This window comes from Somniosus microcephalus, chromosome 14, assembly GCF_052327205.1.
Source record: "Somniosus microcephalus isolate GS21.2 chromosome 14, FLI_Smic_1.0, whole genome shotgun sequence".
NCBI lineage: Eukaryota > Metazoa > Chordata > Chondrichthyes > Squaliformes > Somniosidae > Somniosus > Somniosus microcephalus.
The window spans coordinates 86,837,392-86,861,699 of NC_141000.1; the positions used below are offsets into that span (position 1 = coordinate 86,837,392).

The window sequence follows — 24,308 nt, forward strand, 5'->3', positions numbered from 1 at the left end:
AAACGGAGAATATTCCATCACACTCCTTACTTGTGCCTTGTAGATGGTGGAAAGGCTTTAGGGAGTCAGGAGGTGAGACACTCGCCGCAGAATACCTAGCCTCTGACCTGCTCTTGTTGCCACAGTATTTATGTGGCTGGTCCAGTTAAGTTTCTGGTCAATGGTGACTCCCAGGATGTTGATGGTGGGGGTTCGGCGATGGTAATGCCGTTGAATGTCACGGGCAGGTGGTTAGACTCTCGCTTGTTGAAGATAAACATTGCCTGGCACTTGTGTGGTGCGAATGTTACCTGCCACTTATCAGCCCAAGCCTGAACGTCGTCCAGGTCTTGTTGCATGTGGGTGTGCACTGCTTCATTATCTGAGGAGTTGTGAATTGCGCTGAACACTGTGCAGTCATCAGCAAACATCCCCATTTCTGATCATATGTTGGAGGGAAGGTCATTGATGAAGCAGTTGAACATGGTTGGACCTAGGACACTGCCCTGAGGAACTCCTGCAGCGATGTCCTGGGGTTGTGATGATTGACCTTCAACCACCACAACCATCCTCCTTTGTGCTAGGTATGACTCCAGCCAGTTGGGCATTCCCCCCCCCCACTGACTTCAGTTTTACTGGGCCTCCTTGATGCCACTCTCGGTCAAGTACTGCCTTGATGTCAAGGGCAGTCACTCTCACTTCACCTCTGGAATTCAGCTCCTTTGGTTTGACCAAAACTGTACTGAGGTTGGGAGCCGCGTGGTCTTGGCAGAACCCAAAGTGGGCATAAGTGAGCAGGTTTTTGGTGAGTAAGTGCCGCTTGATAGCACCGTCGATTACACCTTCCATCACTTTGCTGATGATTGAGAGTAGACGGATAGGACGGTAATTGGCTGGGTTGGATTTGTCCTGCTTTTTGTGGACAGGACAAGACATACCTGGGCAGTTTTCCACATTGTTGGATAGATGCCAGTGTTGTAGCTATACTGGAACAGCTTGGCTACAGGTGTGGTTAGTTCTGGAGCACAAGTCTTCAGCACGACACCCAGGATGTTGTCAGGGCCCATAGCCTTTGCTGTATCCAGTGTGCTCAGCCATTTCTTGATATCAAATGGAGTGATAGCCTTAAGAAATATAGCTAACTCCTTCTTGAATATATTTAATGAATTGGCCTCAACTGTCTTCTGTGGTAGAGAATTCCACAGGTTCACCACTCTCTGGGTGAAGAAATTCCTCATCTCAGTCCTAAATGGCTTACCCCTTATCATTAGACTGTGACCCCTGGTTCTGGACTCCACTGCCTTCAGGAACAGCCTTCCTGCATCTAGTCTGTCTAGTCCTGTTCGAATTTTAGAAGTTTCAATGAGATCCCTTCTCATTCTTCTAAACTCTAGCGAATATAAGCCTAATTGACCCACTCTCTCTTTATACATCATTCCTGCCATCCCAGGTATCAGTCTGGTGAATCTTCGCTGCACTCCCTCCATGGCAAGAACATCCTTCCTCAGATAAGGCAGCCAAAACTGCACACAATATTCAAGGTGTGGTCTCACCAAGGCCCTGTACAACTGCAGCAAGACATCCTTGCTCCTGTACTCGAATCCTCTCGCTATGAAGCCCAACATACCATTTGCCTTCTTAACCGCCTGCTGCACCTGCATGCTTACCTTCAGCGACAGGTGCACAAGGACACCCAGGTCTCGTTGCACTGCCCCTTTTCCCAATCTATTGCCGTTCAGATAATAATCTGCCTTCCTGTTTTTGCCACCAAAGTGGATAACCTCGCATTTATCCACATTATACTGCATCTGCCATATCACCCAACCTGTCCAAATCATACTGGAGTTTCTCTGCATCCTCCTCACAGCACACACGCCCACCCAGCTTTGTGTCGTCCGCAAACTTGGAGATATTACATCTAGTTCCCTCGTCTAGATCATTAATATATATTGTGAACAACTAGGGTCCTAGCACCAATCCCTGCAGTACCCCACTAGTCACTGCCTTCCACTCGGAAAAAGACCCGTTTATTCCAACTCTTTGCTTCCTGTCTGCTGACCACTTTTCTATCCAAGTCAGTACCTTACCCCCAATCCCATGTGCTTTAACTTTGCACGTTAGTCTCTTATGCGGGATCTTATCGAAAGCCTTCTGAAAGTCCAAATACACCACATCCACTGGTTCTCCCTTATGTATTCTACCAGGTACATCCTCAAAAAATTCCAGATTAGTCAAGCATGATTTACCTTTTATAAATCCTTGTTGACTTTGTCCGATCCTGTCACTGTTTTCCAAGTGCTCTGCTATTACATCTTTTATAATGGACTCTAGCATTTCCCCCACTACCGATATCAGGCTTACTGGTCTATAATTCCCCGTTTTTTCTCTACCACTTTTTTAAATAGTGGGGTAACATTAGCTACCCTCCAATCCATGGGAACTGTTCCAGAGTCTATAGAATTTTGGAAGATGACTAGCAATGCATCTACTATTTCTAGGGCCACTTCCTTAAGTACCCTAGGATGTAGATTATCAGGCCCTGGGGATTTATCAGCCTTCAATCCCGTCAATTTCCCTAACACCATTTCCCTACAAATATGATTTCATTAAATTCCTCCCTCTCATTAGACCCTATGTTCCCTGGCATCTTATTTGTGTCCTCCTTTGTGAAGACAGAACCAATGTATTTAATTGATCTGCCATGTCTTTGTTCCCCATTATAAAATTCCCCTGATTCTGATTGCAAGGGACCTACGCTTGACTTGACCAATCTTTCTTTTCACATATCTATAGCTTTTACAGTCAGTTTTTATGTTCCCCGCAAGCTTACTCTCATACTCTATTTTCCCCCTCTTCATTAATCCCTTTGTCCTCCTTTGCTGAATCCCAAACTGCTCCCAATCCTCAGGTTTGCTGCTTTTTCTGGTCAATTTATATGTCCTCTCCTTGGATCTTATGCTATCCCTAATTTCCCTTGTTAGCCAATGTTGAGTCACCTTTTTTGTTTTATTTTTATGCCAAACAGGGATGAACAAATTCTGTAGTTCATCCGTGCGATCTTTAAATGTTTGCCATTGCCTATTCACCGTCAACCCTTTAAGTAACATTCCCCAATCCATCCTAGCCAATTCGCGCCTCATACCATCGTAGTTTCCTTTATTTAAATTCAGTACCCAAGTCTCTGAATCAACTACATCACTCTCCATCTTAATGAAGAATTCTATCATATTATGATCGCTTCTCCCCAAGGGGCCTCGCACAAGATTGCTAATTAATCCTTTCTCATTACATAATGCCCAGTCTAAGATGGCCTGATCTCTAGTTGGTTCCTCGACATATTGGTCCAGAAAACAATCCCGCATACACTCTAGGAATTCCTCTTCCACAGTATTGTTACTAATTTGGTTAAACCAATCTATATGTAGATTAAAGTCACCCATGATAACTGTGGTGTCCTTATTGCACGCATCTCTAATTTCCTGTTTAATGCCATCCCCAACCTCAACATTACTGTTTGGGGGTCTGTATACAACTCCCACTAACGTTTTCTGCCCCTTGGTATTTCTCAGCTCTACCCATACAGATTCCACATCATCAGAGCTAATATCCTTCCTATTGTGTTAATCTCCTCTTTAACCAGCAATGCTACCCCACCGCCTTTCCTTTTTGCCTGTCCTTCCTGAATATTGAATACCCCTGGATGTTGAATTCCCAGCCTTGGTCACCCTGGAGCCATGTCTCTGTAATCCCAATTATATCATATCCCTTTACATCTATTTGCGCAGCTAATTCATCCACCTTATTACGAATGCTCCTCGCATTAAGACACAAAGCCTTCAGGCTTGTTTTTTTTTTTTTAACTCTCTTAGACCTTTTAGAATTATTGTTTACTGCAGCCATGTTTGATTTACACCCTTGATTTCTCTGACTTCCACTTTTGCTTTTCTCCTTCCTGTCTTTTGCTTCTATCCTTGCTTCCCTTTCTTCTGTCTCCCTGCACAGGTTCCCAACCCCCTGCCATTTTAATTTAAACCCTCCCCCACAGCACTAGCAAACACTGCCCCTAGGACATCAGTCCCGGTCCTGCCCAGGTGCAAACCGTCCAGTTTGTTAGTTGTTTAATGGTCCACCACCATTCATGACTGGATGTGGCAGGACTGCAGAGCTTTGATCTGATCCGTTAATTGTGGGATCGCTTAGCTCTGTCTATAGCATGCTGCTTCCGCTTTTTAGTATGCATGTAGTCCTGTGTTGCAGCTTCCCCAGGTTGGCACTGCATTTTTTTCTTTAGGTACGCCTGGTGCTGCTCCTGGCATGCTCTTCTACACTCCTTATTGAACCAGAGTTGGTCCCCTGGCTTGATGGTAATGGTAGAGTGAGTGATATGCCGAGCCATGAGGTTACAGATTGTGGTGGAATACAATTCTGCTGCTGCTGATGGCCCGCAGCGCCTCATGGATGCCCAGTTTCGAGCTGCTAGATCTGTTCTGAATCTATCCCATTCAGCACGGTGGTAGTGCCACACAACACAATGGAGAGTGTCCTCAGTGTGAAGGCGGGACTTCGTCTCCACAATGACAGTATCGGTAGCAGTGACCACCGCACAGTCATAGACAGTTGCATCTGCGACAGGTAAGATTGGCAAGGACGAGGTCAAGTAGGTTTTTCTCTCGTGTTGGTTCACTCACCACCTGTCGCAGGCCCAGACCGGCAGTTATGTCCTTCAGGCCTCGGCCAACTCAGTCAGTCGCTCTTGGTGATGGACATTGAAGTCTCCCCCCCACCCCCCCCCCTTGCTACTCTCAGTGCTTCTTCCAGGTGGTGTTCAACATGGAGGAGTACTGATTCATCAGCTGAGGGAGGGTGGTAGGTGGTAATCAACAGGAGGTTTCCTTGCCCATGTTGGACCTGAAGCCATGAGACTTCATGGGGTCCGGAATCAATGTTGAGGACACCCAGGGCCACTCCTTCCCGACTGTATACCACTGTGCCACCACCTCTGTCCTGCCGGTGGGACAGGTCATACCCAGGGATGGTGAAGGGAGGAGTTTGGGACATTGGCTGAAAGGTATGATTCTGTGAGTGTGACTGTGTCAGGCTGTTGCTTGACTAGTCTGTGGGACAGCTCTCCCAATTTTGGCACAAGTCCCCAGATGTTGGTGAGGAGGACTTTGCAGGGTCGACTGGGCTGGGTGTGCCGGTGCCGTGGTCCGTCCTGTTTCATTCTTATTATTTTGTTTCGTAGCGGTTTGTTACAACTGAGTGGCTTACTAGGCCATTTCAGAGGGCAGTTAAGAGTCAACCACATTGCTGTTCATCCTTTCCTGGTATGTATACCCTCACATTTCTGGTATCATCTTTGTAAATCTTCTCTGCACCCTCTCCAGTGCTTTTATATCCTTTATAAAATATGGCGACCAGAACTGTATGCAGTGTGGTCTAACCAAGGTTCGATACAGGTTTAGCATAACTTCCCTACTTTTCAATTCTATCCCTCTAGAAATAAACCCTAGTGCTTGGTTTGCTTTTTTTATGGCCTTGCTAACCTATGTCACAACTTTTAGTGATTTGTGTATTTGTACTCCCGAGATCCCTTTGTTCCTCTACCCCACCTAGGCTCGCACCCTCCAAGTAATAAGTGACCTCCTTATTCTTCCTACCAAAATGTAATACCTCACATTTATCTGTGTTGAACTTCATTTGCCAATTATATGCCCATTCTGAAAATGTATTAATGTCCTCCTGTAATTTGTTGCAGTCCTCCGCAGTATTGACTATCTCCACCCACCCCCCCCCCCAAAATTTGGTGTCATCTGCAAATTTAGAAATTGTTTTTGCTTCCAAAGTCTAAATCATTAATATAAATTGTGAACAGCAGTGGTCCCAGCACCGATCCTTGTAGAACACCACTACCCACCTTCGGCCACTGTGAATAGCTAACTTTTCCCCCTACTCTCTGCTTTCTGTCTCGAAGCCATTCTGCTACTTGTCCCCGGACTCCGCATTCTCTGACCTTGTTCATCAGTTTATTACAGGGTCCCTTATCGAAGGCCTTTTGAAAATCTAGATAAATTACATCTACTGCATTACCATTGTCTGCTCTCTCTGTTACCTCTTCAAAAAATTCAATGAGGTTGGTCAAGCAAGACTTTCCCTTTTGAATCCATGCAGACTATTCATTACTATGTTTTTGGTTTCTAGATGTTCTTCTATTTTCTCCTTTAGTAGGGATTCAATTAGTTTTCCTACCACCAATGTTAATGTTAAGCCGACTGGTCTATAATTCCCTGGACATGTTCTATCCTCCTTCTTAAATATAGGTACTACGTTAGCTACCCGCCAGTCCTCTGGCACTACACCTTTTTCTATTAAATATGTGTAGTAATGCCGCTGCTACCTCTTCCCTATATTCTTTTAAAATGCGTGGATGCAATCCATCCAGACATGGGGTTTTATCCTCTTTGAGTTTGATTAGTTTATTTAATATATCCCCTCTTTTTATTTTAAATGCATTTCTCATTACAGGAAACTTTGTGCTATCCGGCACCGACGGGACCGAGCTGTTGCCATTCCCTCAAAACTGCCGGACAAACCAGCGTTAATGTTGAAGCATACTCAGCTCCGTATCTGGCAACAAACACTGTTGCTTAGCAACAGCTTCTAAACAGTCGGCTGTACCTTGGAAGTGTCTCTGTCGCTTAGCAACAGCTTCAGAGAGACTTTGCAGAGCCTGACTGTTGGAAAAAAAAAAGCCACGAGAAGAAAAAAAACCTAACAAAACGGCTCCTGATTTTTGCCGGTGGCTCGAGCTTGCCGGACATTTAGCCTCCGGATAACACAAAGTTTCCTGTACTAATCTCGTCATCCAATGTCGTGTCCACCTGTTCCATCTTCCTGGTAAAAACTAAAGCTAAATAATTAGTTAATATTTCTGCCATCTCTCTATCGTTACCTGTGGTATTATCCTGTCTATCCCTTAATTGTTCTATTCCCATCCCAACCTTCCTTTTTTTTTAATTGATGTGCCTGTAAAATATTACTATTTTATTTTATGTTTCTTGATAATTTAATAGTCCCTCTTTGCCTTCCTAATTGTTTTTTGACTTCTCTCCTAATCTCTTTGTATTCTCCCTCATCATGCATTCCCCTGCTGTCTATGTATTTAATGTATGCCTCTTTCCTGACCCTCAATTGTTCCCTTATGACTTTATTCATCCATGGAGTCTTTAGTGTTCAGTTTGTTCTTTCCGTTTAGCAGAATATATTGTTCCTGCACGCTGTTGAACACCGTTTTAAATGTTTCCCATTGCTGTTCTACACCGTTGTTTGCTTCTGTAACTATTGACTCATTAGTTAATAATCAGCGATGTTACACATGGGGATGCAAGACCAAGTGTAGTCATCAGGTGAAACAGGCTTAAAGGGCAGAGAATAATTGGATCAGGCAGCACATACATATTTCAATCCCTATTTTAAGGTCATACATTCTATCTTTGCTTTTATAGTCCATTACAAAATCCTCTGCCCATATATAATGTAGTATGAATGTATCATTCACCAGAATGATGCCAAGGCTTAGAGGGTTAAATTATGAGGACAAGTTGCATAAACTTGGCTTGTATTCCCTCACGTATAGAAGATTGAAGGGTAATCTGTTCAAGGTGTTCAAAAGGTTAAAAAGATTTGATAGGGTTGATACAGAGAAACTATTACCTCTGGTGGAGGAATCAAGAACAAGGGGGCATAATCTTAAAAAGGAGAGAGTTAGGCTGTTCAGGATTGAAATCAGGAAGCACTTTTTCCACACAAAGGGTAGTAGAAATCTGAAACTCTCTGCCCTCAAAAGGCATGGATGCTAAAACAATTGGAGCTTTCAAGATTGAGGTAGACAAGATTTTTGTTGGAGAAGGGTATCAAGGGATATGGAGCAAAGGCCAGTAAATAGAGTGAAGTGCAAATCAACCGTGATCGAACTGAATGGTGGAGCAGGCGCGAGGGGTTGAATGGCCTAATCCGGTTTCTAATGTTCCCAACTGCCTAGGTCAACTTGTCACACTGTAATCACACCCACCCGCTAGTGGTAGTACTGCAAGTCCAAAGCACTTCAGGGGCTTGCAACAGATTTATAGGAATTATTAAAGCTGCCGCAAAATGCAGTATACCTCGGGGGTAAAGAATTACATATTCCTGTTGGACGGAAGAAAGCGAGGCTCTCTACCAAGAGTATTGACTGAACAAGAACCCAGCCACAGCAATGCTGGAGTCCTTGAACTCAGCAAGACATGAAAGGTGGAGGAGCCTTGTAGAGAAAACAAACTTCACTCACTCCAGCAGAAAAGCAGGAGTCCTGCTCCGTCAACTTGGCGGGGCAAACCCCGCCTATAAACACAGGACGACCATCAGAGCGGACGCCATTGCATCCCACTTGATACAAACATTAAAGGCTCCGGTGGACAAAGAATTTTGATGCCAGGTGAAGCAGCAGCTTTGTCTGATCCATTCACCTTGGACGAACTAAATGCAGCCCCGTCGACAACCAAATGTGGAAAAGCTGCTGGTCCAGATGGTTTACCCAGAATTCTTAAAAGCACTGGGACCCAAAAGCGAAGGGGTGGCTGAGGTACTGGCAACCAGTAAAATTCCGTCTATTTGGAGGGAGACTAAAATAATTGCCCTCCTGAAGCAGGGGAAGAATGCTTGTGAAGCCTCCAGCTACTACCCAATCTCCTTACTTTGCTCTGGTTATAAAGTGCTGGAGAGGCTCCTCCTCCACAAACTAGCCCCCATCATCGAGCCAACCATCCCTAAGGAGCAAGCGGGCTTCCGGAGCGGCCGTAACTGCTGCGACCAAGTAGTAGCTTTAACAACAAACATTGAAGCAGGCTTCCAGCACCAGCTCAAGACCGCCGTAGCACTTGTGGACCTATCAGCAGCATATGACAGTATGGAAGCATGGACTGCTTTTCAAGCTCTCCGCCATTTTACCCTGCAGAATAACGATCTATCTTCTCAACTCCATGCTTAGCAACGGACGCTTCAGTGTGTACACTGGCACCCAGAAGAGCAGATATAGGACATTGAACAACGGACTCCCACAGGGTCTGTCCTGGCACCCATGTTATTCAACGTTTACACCAGTAACCTGCCCGAAACAGAGTCCTGCAAGTTCGTATACGCTGATGACATTGCCTTGGCCATGCAAAACATGAATCTGTCCATCATCGAGGAGACCCTGACCAGTGATTTAGAGGATGGAGGCCTACTTCTGCCGATGGCAACTTCGGTTATACCTGCAAAAGACCGTCACCTTGACTTTCCACCTCAACACCTATCAAGCAAACCAAGCTTTGAAAGTCTCCTTTTGCGGCACATAAAACCCCCTTTTAGGAGTCACGCTTGATTGCACCCCGTCATAGAGACAACATCTCCAGAACCTTGGGAAGAAACTAAAGAGTAGGGTCAATTTGATCCAGAAACTCGCCAGATCCACATGGGGAACAGACGCTCAAAACCTCCGTATAGCTGCACGCGTCCTGGGCCTGGTGTACTCTACAGCAGAGTACTGCTCTCCGGCATGGCTAGCAAGTCCACATGTCAAATCCATTGATATCCAATTGAATTCTACTATGAGAATTATCACCGGTACGCTTTTATTGACACCTTGGCTGCCCGTGCTTGCAAATATCGCACCACCTGCGAATATGCACTCTCCAGAGAATACAACCACTACACCAGCAAAGACATGCCGATCCAGACCGACTTGAACAACCGACCACCAACCCGGCTCAAATCTAGGCGGCCATTTTGGACCGTCGCCGAAGCCCTTCAGCAATCTCCCCTCAGCCTTGATGACCGATGGCAAAATGCTTGGAAGAACTGTGACATACAGAATGGATTCCTTATAGAGGACCCCAAAGTACAACCTGATGGATCAAACCTTCCTTGCAAACAGTGAATAACCATCAACCACCTCAGAACCAGTCATGGTGGATGCTGCCACCTTCTCCATAGATGGAAGATTAAAGCATCCCCATCATGTGACTGTGGAGCTCCTAATCAGACCCTGAAGCACTGCCCTCAGAGGAAATCTGCAGGCAGCCTACAAGATAGCCACGCTGCTACACTGGAAGCTTTGGCCTGGATATCTGACTTAGATACTGACATTTGATTTGCTTTGCTACAACTATACAAAAGACGACGACTTCAGGGACGTAATCAGACAAAAATGGATGCCGAGCCAAAGAATTACAGCATGACAAGTGTACATGGGTAGTTTTGATTATAACAACTTGCATTTATATAGCTTTACTCGAGAATAATGTCCCAAGGAGATTCATAGACGTGCAAGGAAAATTAATACTGCGCCGGAGGAGAGATTAGGCAGAGTGACCAAAAGCTTGGTTTAAGAAATAAAGAATGTCTTGAAGGAGTAAAGGGAAGTGGAGAGATAGAAGGGTTTAGGGAGGAATTTCCAGAGTCAGATCTAGGCAGCTGAAGGCACAAACGCCAGTGATGGGGTGCGAGTGGATGTATTAGATGTCGGGAGTCAAAAACAATTCAATAGATACATTTTTGTTTAAACCCTTATTTTGGACAATAGAAATTTCAGTTACTACAAAATAATGACAGATGAAAAGAATTTCAGAAAGCATTTGTGTATTTGTGCATACTCGGTGTGCAGATTGGCAAAACCCAGCATCAATGTGGACACAACAACTTGCATTTATATAGTGCCTTTAACATAGTAAAATGTCTCAAGGCACTTCACAGGAGTATTATTAAACAAAATTTAACAGCGAGCCATATATGAGGAGATATTTGGGCAGGAGACCAAATGCTTGGTCAAGGAGCTTCTTGAAGGAAAGAGAGGTAGAGAGGTGGGAATTCCAGAGCTTAAGGCCTAGGCAGCTGTAGTCACGGCCGCCAATGGTGGAGCGATTAAAATCGGGGATGCTCAAGGAGGCGTGCAGAGATCTTGGGAGGGTTGTAGGGGTCGAGGAGGTTACGGAGTTAGGGAGGGGTGAGGCCATGAAGGGATTTGAAAACAAGGATGAGAATTTTAAAATTTAGGCATTGCCAGACTGGGAGCCAATGTAGGTCAACAAGCACAGGGGTGATGGGTGAACGGGATTTGGTGATAGTTAGGGTACCGGCAGCAGAGTTATCGATGAGTTCAAATTTATGGAGGGTGGAAGATGGGTGACAGCCAGGAGTGTGTTGGAATAGTCAAGTCTAGAGGTAACAAAGGCCTGGATGAGGGTTTCAGCAGCTGACGAGCTGAGGCGGAGGCGGTCGATGTTACGGAAGTGGAAGTAGGTGGTCTTGGTGATGGCGCGGATATGTGGTCGGAACAACATCTCGGCATCAAATACTGCGAACGGTCTGGAGGTGTGCAGAGAATAATTTCTAATGGGAAAAAGTTGGCACAAAATGTGAGACAAAACATGACAACAGGAAGTAAAGTTGTGCAGACAGGTAGTACACACAGATCTTATGATGTGATTTACAAATTTGACAGCACCCAAATGTTCCTAGTTGTCTATACAAAACACCAAAAAAATGAGGGCAAGAACATTAAAAATAACTAATAAGCAGTTACAATATAAAAGGGGAACGTCTTATCTTAAGTTGTATTTTAATACTATCCTTTAGCCATCACTTTTATTTAGGAAAGGGATTTTGATAAAAATTACTTACTACATACATTGGAAAACTTACAACTAAAATTAAATGTGTTGCAATCGTGCTATTTTAGTAAATAATATGCAAGATTTTCAAAACCCAAAAGTCAGCTTCTTTTAAATGAGAATATAAAGATTTTAACAAAACTTAATTGTAAACACTATGAATTCATGCTACAAATGTATCTCTCAATTTAAAAAAAATAATTTCAACAAAAAGAGACAGTAAAACTGATAGCTAAAAGGTTTCATCATCAGAAATCAGGACAATCCTGACTTTAAAAGCAACGAGTTCTCCTTGGTCATTACACTGAAACTTGGGTCCAGAGATGTGCACACTTTATAATAATAGTAACAATATCATACAATGGCATCACCAATGCAGTGCATCTGCATTTCGGGACTTAATTTTCAGCACAGAATTCTTTCAGCCGAGTTGGGAGATTGAAGACGGTGAGGTGAGTTCAGCAGCAAGAGCAGATTTAAGATCACATTGGGAGAAATCAACTGGTTTTACCATCTGGGTATTTTATTGAGTATTGTTTACATTGCAAACAGACTTATGTATCCAATGCATTTAAGTACACTGATAGTTTTGAATATGCTGCCAAACAGCATGATGTGAAATGGGTGACCTAATAGAAATTTTTATATATATATTCTTAGTAAAAACTCAGCGAAACATTTTGAAAATTTAGAACAAATATCAATTCAAATCCATTTGGTGTATAAGTGTAACACCTGGTGGGACTGATGGCTTGAAGCAGAGATTTTCAAAATAAGTGGCTTCTGGTTGGTATGTCAGAGTTGTCTCTCATCTATCACAAATATTCACCACAGTAGTAGAGCTTCATTCGCCATCGCCTTGGAGCTTGGGAAAATATGCCTACTATCCTAAAGAGGCACTACTTATGGAGAGCTATCCAAGAAAAATACTTTGTGCAATATTCCTGGTTTCACTGAATATTTTTTGTAGGATTAAACTTCCCCTCCCCTGATTTTCTTCCAGTTTTTGACGTTGAAAACAGAACCTCAAGAATATCCAAACAACAGAAAGAATCCTTAGTTACTGGTTACACAGTACTTAAAAAAAAAAAAAATAGGGTGTAGAAATATTTTTTATTTTCCTCATGATGTACTGAAGAGGTCAGAGAAAACACTCAAATAGAAACAAAGTTTGTAACTGCATTTTTAGATAAGAAAAAATCAATTAAAAATGGTTTAGGGGAAAAAATAACCTGGAAATTTGTAAGTTATTTCCATTTCTTTCACTAGTCAAGTGAAACCCTCACAAACAATACAGCTGTATTGCTTCCTCCACCTGCTAGTAAATTCAATTGTAAGAATTGTAACAAACTCAGGTTTTCTTCCACCTTCTAAGTTTTGAATGATTGGCAGCCTCCATACATTGGGATGGAAAATTAAAATTGAAGCCAATGCAAATAAGAACTGGTGGTATAAAAACTTCAAACCAGGCTTTACACAAAACCAAACAGTGCAAAGTTTCTCTGCAATCCAATCAATGTAAAATTTTGATGTATAATATTTTTCCTGCCATTGAAAAAACAAGTTTCTGTTGCAGCTGTCAGACAAAGTTATTGCCAGACAAAAACTCTCAGCTTTATTCCTGGTTAGATGTAAACTACAAACATCAGAGTCACTACAATAAGAGCTATTCAGAAGTCAATTCTTCACAAATAACCTACTTTATTATACAGTACTAGCAGGGGAGCCCGGCGTTGCCAGGGCAATTTTGGGTCGTGCGGTCTCCGTGCCCCTGTGTGCCCCCCCTCTCTGTCCCTCTCCCTGTGCTGTCCTCTCCCTGCCTCCCTCCTCCCCTCACCCCCCCCTCACACCCCCTTCTGATAGCGGCCGTGCGGGGCCTAGCGCTTGAGGCGCGGCCGGGCTGTCGGGCGGAAACGGACCCGAGCTGAGCTCCCTCGCGGATCACACGGCTGACGGGCGGCCGCTGCACCGACCGCTGTGTGTGTCGGGTCGAGCGGTTGCGAGGCACGGCCCGAGTGAGCCCAACTTACCTGCCGGTACGGCGGGGCAGGAGCGGGATCGGGAGCCGCAATGTGAGGGTTGCTGTGGGGATGGAGCTCCCCCGCGGGTGGCGTGGTTGACGGTCGGCCGCTGCCGATGACCCGCCCGCTGCGTGGAAACTCACCTGCCGCTGCCGGAATGTGGGGGTTTGTTTGGCTGGTGGTGTCCCTGTGGGGATGAAAAAAATGGCGGTGAAGTTTAGGGAGACTGGAGCATTAGGTCCCGCCTGTGACGCACCGATTGGTCAACCATCAGGTGAGTGAACTGTAGGATTGGTCAAGCAGCACGTCACTCAATGCTAATGAGAGGTAGGATTGGTCAAGCGCTAATGAGTGGATTTTTGAGTATTTTTGAACGTTTTTTGTACAGTGTGCAAACAATTTTTGTGTGACGAAAAAGTAAATACGCCTACAAGAGTCCCCTAATGATAAGTTCCTCGGAGTCCACATCACGGAAGACCTCTCCTGGTCCCTCAATACCTCCTCTTTGGTGAAGAAGGCCCAGCAGCGCCTATATTTCCTAAGGAGGCTGAAGGGATGTAACCTGTCACCCCGATCCTCTCTAACTTTTACCGCTGCACAATAGAGAGCATCCTGACGAACTGTATCACAGTGTGGTATGGCAGCTGTAGCTCCTATGACCGGAAAGCCCTGCAACGGGTAGTCAAAACTGCCCAACGCATTACCGGCACCCGGCTACCGACCATAGAGAACAGCTACCAGAAATGCTGTTTACGGAGGTCACTGACCATCATCAAAGACCCTACCCACCCCAGCCACAGTTTGTTCGCCCCCCTGCCATCTGGGAGACGCTACAGATGCATTCGCACCCGAACAACCAGATTTAGGAACAGCTTCTTTCCCAGGGCTGTCATCCTACTGAACTCTACAAATAAACTCTAAAGCCTGCACATCTGCCAATGCACTTTATTATGTTTATGTTTATGTATTACAAGCCAAATGAATGTTGAATGTTAAATGTCTTAATCAAAATGTACACTCTCGGGAGCCGCAAGCCTACATTTCGTTGTACTGCACTTGTGCACTAACAATGACAATAAAGTTGATTATATTATTATTATATGTGTATGTACACTCTATAACTTTTGATTCTACAGTATCAAATGTGGAAGCCAAGTATTACTATTTATTTTGGATATGTATTTTTAAAATACATCTCAAAGCACTAGGCTATGTTTACTTCATTCTTAAAACTGATACTATTTATACTAACAAATAGTTCACTGACGAGAAGGACCACACTATTAGGAGTCAAATTTGTAGGGATAGGAAAAAAGACAAGGACAAAGATGAAGTACCTAACTGCTTTGGATCAATTGATACTGAAAGTATAAGCAGAAAAATTTCAAAACACAACCAAAACATTAAGCCGCATGCACCCATACCTATCATTTATTTTTGGTGAGACTAACACAAGAATACTTTTTTTTTTAATATAGGATTTATCACATTCATATCAGGTGCTTTTACTTCAAATCCTGTTTCTTACCTTCAAAAGCATCATTAAAATTACAAACAAAAAAGGAGGAAATGCAAGTGTTAACTCATACAAGAGATGCCCAAGGAGCAGAAACCTCTCTGACCTCCTCAGCACACTATGATTTGCACCCCATCCACCACCTCAAACATTCAGTCCCTCCACTACCAGCATAATGTGGCTGCAGTGTATATCATCTACAAGATGCACTATGGCAACTCGTCAAGGTTTCTTCGACAGAACCTCCCAAACCTGCGACCTCTACTACCTAGAAGGACAAGGGCAGCAGGCGCATGGGAACACCACCACCTGCAAGTAGCCCTCCAAGTCACACACCATCCTGACCTCGAAATAGATCACCATTCCTTCATCGTCGCTGGTTTGAAATCCTGGAACTCTCTACCTAACAGCACTGTGGGAGTACCTTCACACGAACTGCAGCTGTTCAAGGCGGTGGCTCACCACCACCTTCACAAGGGCAATTAGGGATGGGCAATAAATGCTGGCCTTGGCAGCGACGCCCACATCCAGTGAATGAATATAAAAAAGAGAATGAAATTAAGTCACTGATTCAAGTTATGCAGTTGTCTGCCAGAAATCAAATTTAAACCTGATGAATTGTTTTGCACAGACTTTCTTCTCTCCCCCATATAACTTTCCATCTGTTATGATAATCAAGATAATCTGACCACTACAATAGGGCACCCTTTGATCACTTCCATCTCACACCTCGACATGATGAGAAACCCACATTATCCACTCTATCGCCACCTCTCCCTCCATCAACTTTCTGGTTTCGCTACATTTTATCAATACTCCATTCTCTTCTCAAAGTTGTTCTTAATCCTTCTAAACTCCACAAATACACAATTCTACGCATTCATCCTCCCTCATCAAAATCAAGGCACACTATACCACCTCCTTTTGTTTCATTAACAAAATGGTAAAACTGGAATCCCTTTCCACATCATTCCACAGGTGTTAAGACCCAAACTCAGCATCTAGTGTAGTGGTTCTGGTACTGCACTAGCCATCCAAACGTTCAAATCTTACCATGGTAAGCTGCGAAATTGAATTAAATAAATCTACAGAACAAACGGGAAACTGTTCAACCTCCGTCGCCTCCAGTCCAGATCGAAGGTCGTCCCATCCTCTGTCATTGAATTACAGTATGCAGACGCCGCTTGCGTCTGCGCACACTCCGAGGTCGAACTCCAAACCATCGTCAACACCTTCACCAAAGCGTACGAGAGCATGGGCCTTACATTAAACATCCGTAAGACAAAGGTCCTCTACCAACCTGCCCCCGCCACACAGTACTACTCCCCGATTATCAAAATCCATGACGAGGCCTTGGACAACGTGGACCATTTTCCATACCACGGGAGCCTACTGTCAACAAAGGCAGACGTCGTGTGCCAGTGCAGCCTTCGGTTGCCTGAGGAAGTGTTTGAAGACCAGGACCTCAAACCCAGCACCAAGTTCATGGTCTACAGAGCAGTAGTGATACCCGCCCTCCTGTATGCTTCAGAGACATGGACCATGTACAGCAGGCACCTCAAAGCACTGGAGAGGTACCACCAATGCTGCCCTCTGCAAGATCCTGCAAATCCATTGGCAGCATAGGTGCACCAACGTCAGTGTTCTCGCTCAGACCAACATCCCCAGCATCGAAGCTTTGACCACGCTCGATCAGCTCCAATGGACAGGCCACATCGTCCGCATGCCCGATACGAGACTACCAAAACAAGCACTCTACTCGGAGCTCCGACAAGAGAGCCCCAGGTGGGCAGAGGAAACGCTTCAAGGACACTCTCAAAGCCTCCTTGAAAAAGTGCAACGTCCCCTCCGACACCTGGGAATCCCTGGCCGAAGACCGCACAAAGTGGAGGAGAAGAATCTGGGAAGGCGCCAAACACCGAGTCTCTTCGCCAGGAGCAAGCGGAAGGAGCGCACGTCAACCCAAGAACCCCACCCACCTGCCCCTTCAATCACCGTCTGCCCCACCTGTGACAGAGACTATAGGTCCCGCAAAGGACTCATCAGTCACCTGAGAATTCATTTTTAGTGTGGAAGCAAGTCATCCTCGGTTCCGAGGGACTGCCTAAGAAGAAGAAGCAACCAGAAAAAAAAAAAAGTGACCATGAAATATATTGAATTATAAAAACCCAAATACAGGAAACTTTCGTTTAACCGGAGGTTAAATGTCCGGAAAGCTCTATCTAATGGCAAAATTCAGGAGCCGTTTCCTATTTGCTTTTTTTTCCAGTCAAGCTCTGCAAGGTCTAGCTGAAGCTGTTGCTTAGCTACAGAGACGCCTTTAAGCTGCGGCCGACTGTTTTGAAGCTGTTGCTAAGCAACAGGGTTTGTTGATTCACACGGAGCTCAAAAGCTCCGTATATGTTTTAACATTAGCGCTGGTTTCTACGGCAGTTTTGATGGTACGGCACCAGCTCGGTCCCGTCAATGCCAGATACCAGAAAGTTTCCTGTACATGCCCTTTGGAAAAGAAATCCTACTACTATTACCAAGTTTGGGCTACATGTGGCTACAGTCCAAACTACATGGTTGACTCTCCAAACCTTTGAAGTGGCTCCTTATTCTGAGGATAATAAAAATGTTGTTGTTGTAAATAAGAATGGGCAATAAATATGACCTGCCAGTATAAGCCACACACCAAGAACATTTTTTAAAATTCCTGATTTACTTCATTTCCCTACTACCCTTTTCAATCTTGGTGCTATCTTGTACTATTAGCTTTGGCCTTCCATCTAGGCTTCTCTATTTAAAAAGGCAACAGCCACACATTAATACCGTGGATTTTTTTTAAAGACAGGGAAATAACTAGAAAACTATTCACCCTATTTGAATCATGTGCCCTTCCAACACATCCTGACACAGCTCAACAGTGGCCCAGCAATACCCTTGGAAGGAGAAAATTAGGATTTAGGAAAAAAAAGTTACTGCAAGCTATTTTCTTTCAGAACAAAAATGTCAAGAACTTTAATTATGCTGCTACAAAAAAATGCTTGATGTGCTTTTAAACCCTACGAACCTTTTCAGAAATTGAGCACTGTGTTAAGCTAATTTGTAATCACACCTAGAAATAAGCTTATTGAAAGATGCACCAGATTCCAAGACACAATTTATAAAACACATTTAGCAGCATAATATTTCACATCGCACTTTGCCATACCTATTTCACATTTTTATATATTTTTGTAAAACCAAATCATAGGCCAGTCAGCAGCACAGATGAAAAAACATCACTTAATTTGTAATATCACCTGTGAAGTTAAAAGTGGTTTATACAAATTTACACAAACACAACCTGATTAAATATTAACTTTATTGTAACTGTGAATATTTGTGTTTCATATTTTTTTAAATCCCTAAAAGCAGTGCATAAAACATTAGTCACTGTATTTTTGTGGCATGTTTAAAAACAAAATATTGTACATCTTGTGTGTAGTTGATTATTTTCTCCCTTGCAATCAGAACTGAAGTGCATAACAGCCACAATAATCTACATTAATACCAGTAAATTAATTTTAAGCAAATACTTTTACTAAGTAAACAAAACGTTGCAACCAACTAGCGTGTTACAGTATTCGGTAGGAACACTTATTTGTTTATAAAATGTAAATATCTAGGATTAAATCAAAATAGGAAATTGTAAATACAGATTTGCAAATCGTTTAGCAATCTGTTTCAGTAAATGCGGATGTTACGCTATGTAATCTGAATGCCAAGAACGAATAAAAAAATAAAGTGAAACAAATCAGTCGAGGCCTAGATTGCTCATTAAAACCTCGGGGCAGATTTTAATAAGCGTCCCTGCTTGCATTCTCCGTCATCTGAGCTCACCAGCAGCACTGGGGAAAGTAATGATCATCCAACTCAGTAATAAAAAAAATTACACGCCAATCGCACACGTCTGTTATTAAATCTATTCAACTAAACATGAGGGGCGTTCCTACGATTTAAAAACAAACCCTCTTCAGCGTATATTACACATTCAGATTTTGAACCCGCTCAAACAAGAATCGGATTTTTAATATGCTCTCTTTCTTCAGCCGTTTCGCCGGTCCGCATTTGCCCGTCTCAACAAAACCCTCCGAAACATTTTCTATTATTTTATCCCCTTGAATATAACCGAGGTTAATATTTGATCCCAAATTAGCATAGAACGCTTTTGCATCGATAAAAAGACAGTAAAAAATGTAAAACGCCGCGGCTTACTTTGCATAATTTTTTTTAGTCAAAATTGTCCTCCCCTCTCTGTCTTTCGCTTTCTCTTATTTGTTTTATTTTTTTTCCTTAAAATTTTTTTCTGGCGGAATGCGCTTCGTCGAAACGGCCGATCCGGCTGTGTCTATACCAGAAATAAATGCATTAAAGTTTTCTTTTTGCTCGCCCCGCAATCAAATACAGTAATAAGGCAAAATAAATTATGCTAAATTGAAATATGAATATGTAAAATTAGAGCCATTACCTGGCTTTTCATCTTTGGACGCTCCATCCGCCATTTTGAATATCAATTCACTTTACCCGGAATCCCTCGCGTTTGGGGGCCCCCGCGCTTAAGTAAAAATATCGCAAATGCTTCCAAAACTTTTTATAACCCACTACTAAACAACTGAATTCATTTCCCTGGTTTTAAAAATGTGACGTCCAATCGCATTAAAAAACGATTTGCTTTTATTTTTTAAGGCGCGTCTTTGTCGCCGCTTCGGCCCCTTCGGCGGAAATGAACGGAAATTAACGACCGGATTTAAATGGTGCATTTTGTTACGTTACAAAATTTTAATTCATAAAACTTGATTTTTACGTCAATTTAGAGACAATCTAGTATTAAAATGATCGATTTTTTTTTAATGCGCGTCTTTTGGTAGTTTCCGGAAATTGCCGAATGGTACTCGGCCGCAGATGTCTCAGATGCAACCGCTGGCTGCTTATTAACTACTCATTTGCTTGCATTGTATTCCGCTGTTTTTATTAAAATTCTTCGTAATCGCTTTTCTTCTTGGCGCGTATGGAGGCGGAAATGGACGGAAATTCACGAGTGGAAAGGGCAACTTTTTTTGGTCGGCTGTTTCTATATTATTATCGGGACAGAAGTGCCTTTGGGAACTACGGCTCCAGTAGACCTTTGGGGTTTGCAGTCTTTTTTTAAAAAGGGGTTTTCACTGTTCATGTGAGAGCAGGGATTCTTTCTTTTGTGACGGTAAATAACTCAAAAGAAAAAACACACACCTCTAATGTAGTTAAATGCTGAAAAAACAGAAACTTCCATCTGCTTTATATTTTGGATAATAGAAAAGCTGGGTATTTGGGACTTAGGCGCCCAGATATTCCAATCAAAATTAGGGTCAAGAATTGTTATCCCAGTTCGCCCATTGCAAGTTTACGCTAGCATTTTCTTATGGTGCTGGTGATGCCTGCCAGTTTTGACAGTTTCTATTTGTAAATGAGGCTCTAATGAGATATTAAAGTCCTTTACCCAGTTTCCAGTGTTCCAGTCAGTGGGATACCACTCTTTTTGATTAACCCATCCATTTACTTTGGAAATGTTTCCCTAGCATCAACAGTCCTGTTTACATCTTTCCCATGCCTTTTTCAAATACACCTTCATTTCCTACATTACAACAGTGACTCCACTGCAAAAGTACTTAATTGGCTGTAAAGCACTTTGAGACGTCCAGTGGTCGTGAAATGCCCTATATAAATGCAAGTCTTTTTCACTATTATAGGAAGACCAGGGGAGTTCTCCTGGTCAATATTTATTCCTCAACTAACATCATTAAAATAAATTATGCAGTCATTATCACAATGCTGTCTGTGTGCAAATTGGCTGCTACATTTCCCTACATTACAACAGTGATTACACTTCAAAAGTACTTAATTGGCTGCAAAGGACTTTGGGACATCTTTTTTCCTTCCTCTGCGACCTTTGACATGGTCAACCACACCATCCTCCTAGAATGCCTCTCCTCCGTTGTCCAGCTAAGTGAGACTGCCCTTGTTGGGTCCCTCTCTTACCTATCCAATCCTAGTCAGAGTATCTCCAGCAATGGTTTCTCTTCCCACATGCACTGTTACCTTTGGCACCCCCCAAGTATCTTCCTTAGCCCCCCCTCCTCTTCATAATCTACATGCTGCCCCTTGGTGACGTCATCTGAAGAAATGGAGTCTACTGCCACATTTACACTGATGACACTCAGCTCTACCTCTCCTGCACCGCTCTCAACCCCTCCACTGCATCTTTGTTGTTAGACTCCTTGTCGGACATCCAATCCTAGTTGAGCAGCAATTTCCTCCAGTTAAACATTGGGAAGAACAAAACCATCGTCTTGACCCCCCGCCGCCACAATTTCCATACCCTTACAATCGATTCCATCCTTCCCTTGCCACTGTCTGAGGTTTAACCAGACTATTTGACTCTGACCCCATATTACCTCTGTTATATTGCTCATTCCACCCCTGCCTCAGCCCATCTGCTGCTGAAACCCTCATGCATGGCTTCGTCACCTCCAGACTCAACTTTTTCAATGCTCTCCTGGACTGCCTCCCATCCTCCACATTCCATAAGCTTCAGCTCATCCAAACTCTGCCTATATCCGAAATAACAACAGAAAATGCTGGAAAAACTCAGCAGGTCAGGCAACATCCGTGGACAGAAATTTGAGTTGACGTTTCGGGTCGAACCCTTCTTCAAAACGGGAAAGAAAAGATAGATCGGAGGCAGGACTGCGATCGGACAAAAGAAGTAAAAAAGAGACAATAAAAGGTGTTAGAAGCTAGACGAGATGGTAATAGGCTGAGATTGGGTGTAAAGTGTACTGGCAGGGCAAGGGATAGCTGCCAGGTGTGAGAGTGAAACAAAAGGAAAGGGGGGGAAAGGAAAGGAGTGGAAAAATTACAAGAAAAAATGAAATGGCAAAAACACTGAATGAATATTTTACATCAGTCTTTACAGTAGAAGACACTAAGAATATCCCAACACTGGACAAACAGGGGGCTAAAGGGGGGGGAGGAGCTAAACACGATCAAAATCACGAAGGAAGTGGTACTTGGTAAAATAATGGGACTCAAGGCGGATAAATCACCTGGACCTGATGGCTTACATCCTAGGGTCTTGAGGGAAGTGGCGGTAGGGATTGTGGATGCATTGGTAATAATTTTCCAAAACTCCCTGGACTCGGCAATGGTCCCGGCAGACTGGAAAACTGCTAATGTAACACCATTATTTAAAAAGGGCAGTAGACAGAAGGCTGGAAACTATAGACCGGTTAGCCTAACATCTGTGGTAGGTAACATTTTGGAGTCCATTATTAAGGAGACAGTAACAGGACATTTGGATAATCATAATTTAATAGGACAAAGTCAGCATGGTTTTATGAAGGGGAAGTCACGTTTGACAAATTTGCTGGAGTTCTTTGAGGAAGTAACATATAGGGTGGATAAAGGGGAACCAGTGGACGTAGTGTATTTAGACTTCCAAAAGGCATTTGACAAGGTGCCACACAAAAGATTATTGCTTAAGATAAAAAATCACGGGATTGGGGGTAATATTCTGGCATGGATAGAGGATTGGCTATCTAACAGAAGGCAGAGAGTTGGGATAAATGGTTCATTCTCAGACTGGCAATCAGTAACTAGTGGTGTTCCGCAGGGGTCAGTGCTGGGTCCCCAACTCTTTACAATCTATATTAACAATTTGGAGGAGGGGACCGAGTGTAACATATCAAGGTTTGCAGATGATACTAAGATGGGGGGGAAAGTAGTGAGTGAGGAGGACATAAAAAACCTTCAAGGGGACATAGACAGGCTAAGTAAGTGGGCAGAGATTTGGCAGATGGAATACAATACTGGAAAGTGTGAGGTTATGCACTTTGGCAGGAAAAATCGTAGAGCAAGTTATTATCTTAATGGCAAGAAACTGGAAAGTACTGAAGTACAAAGGGATCTGGGGGTCCTGGTGCACGAAACTCAAAAGGTTAGTATGCAGGTGCAGCAAGTGATTAAGAAGGCCAATGGAATGTTGGCTTTCATTGCTATGGGGATAGAATATAAAAATAGGGAGGTATTGCTTCAGTTGTACAAGGTATTGGTGAGACCGCACCTGGAATACTGCGTACAGTTTTGGTGTCCATACTTAAGAAAGGACATACTTGCTCTCGAGTCAGTACAAAGAAGGTTCACTCGGTTAATCCCGGGGATGAGGGGATGGACATATGAGGAGAGGTTGAGTAGATTGGGACTCTACTCATTGGAGTTCAGAAGAATGAGAGGCGATCTTATTGAAACATATAAGATTGTGAAGGGGTTGGATCGGGTGGATGCAGGGAAGATGTTCCCGATGATGGGTGAAACTAGAACTAGGGGGCATAGTCTTAGAATAAGGGGCTGCTCTTTCAAAACTGAGATGAGGAGGAACTACTTCACTCAGAAGGTGGTAGGTCCATGGAATATGCTGCCCCAAAAAACTGTAGAAGCTACATCATTACATAAATTTAAAACAGAAATAGACAGTTTCCTAGAAGTAAAGGGAATTAAGGGTTACGGGGAGCGGGCAGGAATTTGGACATGAGTCTAGGTTCGGATCGGTCATGGCCCTGTGGGTAGCGGAGCGGGCCCAGGGGCCGTGTAGCCTGATCCTGCTCCTATTTCATGTGTCTAATTCTGTTAGATGCAGGAGATGGTTCTGTGATAGTGGATTGGCAGTTAGGATCAGATCAGCCATGACCTTATTGAATGGCGGAGCAGGCTCGAGGGGCTGATTGGCCTACTCCTGCTCCTATTTCTTATGTTCTTAAATAGGGGCCGAGGTTATGATCTGAAATTGTTGAACTCAATATTGAGTCCGGAAGGCTGCAGAGTGCCTAATCAGAAGATGAGGTGCTGTTCCTCGAGTTCCTATCCCGCATCAAGTCTCACTCACCCAACACCCCTGTGCTCACCTACATTAGCTCCCAATTCCCTTAATGCCTCAAATTTAAAATTCTCATCATGTTTAAATCCTTTCATGGCCTTGCCCCCTCCATATCTAAAATTCTCCAGCCCTCCAATAACTCTGCGTTCCTCCATCTCTGGCCTCTTGTG

At 43.5% G+C, this 24,308-nt stretch overlaps 1 protein-coding gene across 5 annotated transcripts in view; it reads right to left on the reverse strand.

Moving 5' to 3' along the window:
• Positions 1 to 21,304, reverse strand: part of LOC147107654 (POU domain, class 2, transcription factor 1-like) — a 148,898-nt gene extending 127,594 nt beyond the window's left edge. For 3 of the 5 annotated variants that reach the window (XM_086006865.1, XM_086006867.1, XM_086006870.1), the window contains exon 1: positions 19,699 to 21,304. In XM_086006865.1, coding sequence (XP_085862991.1) covers positions 19,699 to 19,732 — 34 coding nt within the window. In that variant the 5' untranslated portion in view covers positions 19,733 to 21,304. Of the gene's footprint in view, positions 1 to 19,445; positions 19,579 to 19,698 lie in introns of all 5 variants that reach the window. The other 2 variants (XM_086006866.1, XM_086006868.1) reach the window with 2 other exon arrangements.
• Between the last annotated feature and the right edge of the window lie 3,004 nt (positions 21,305 to 24,308).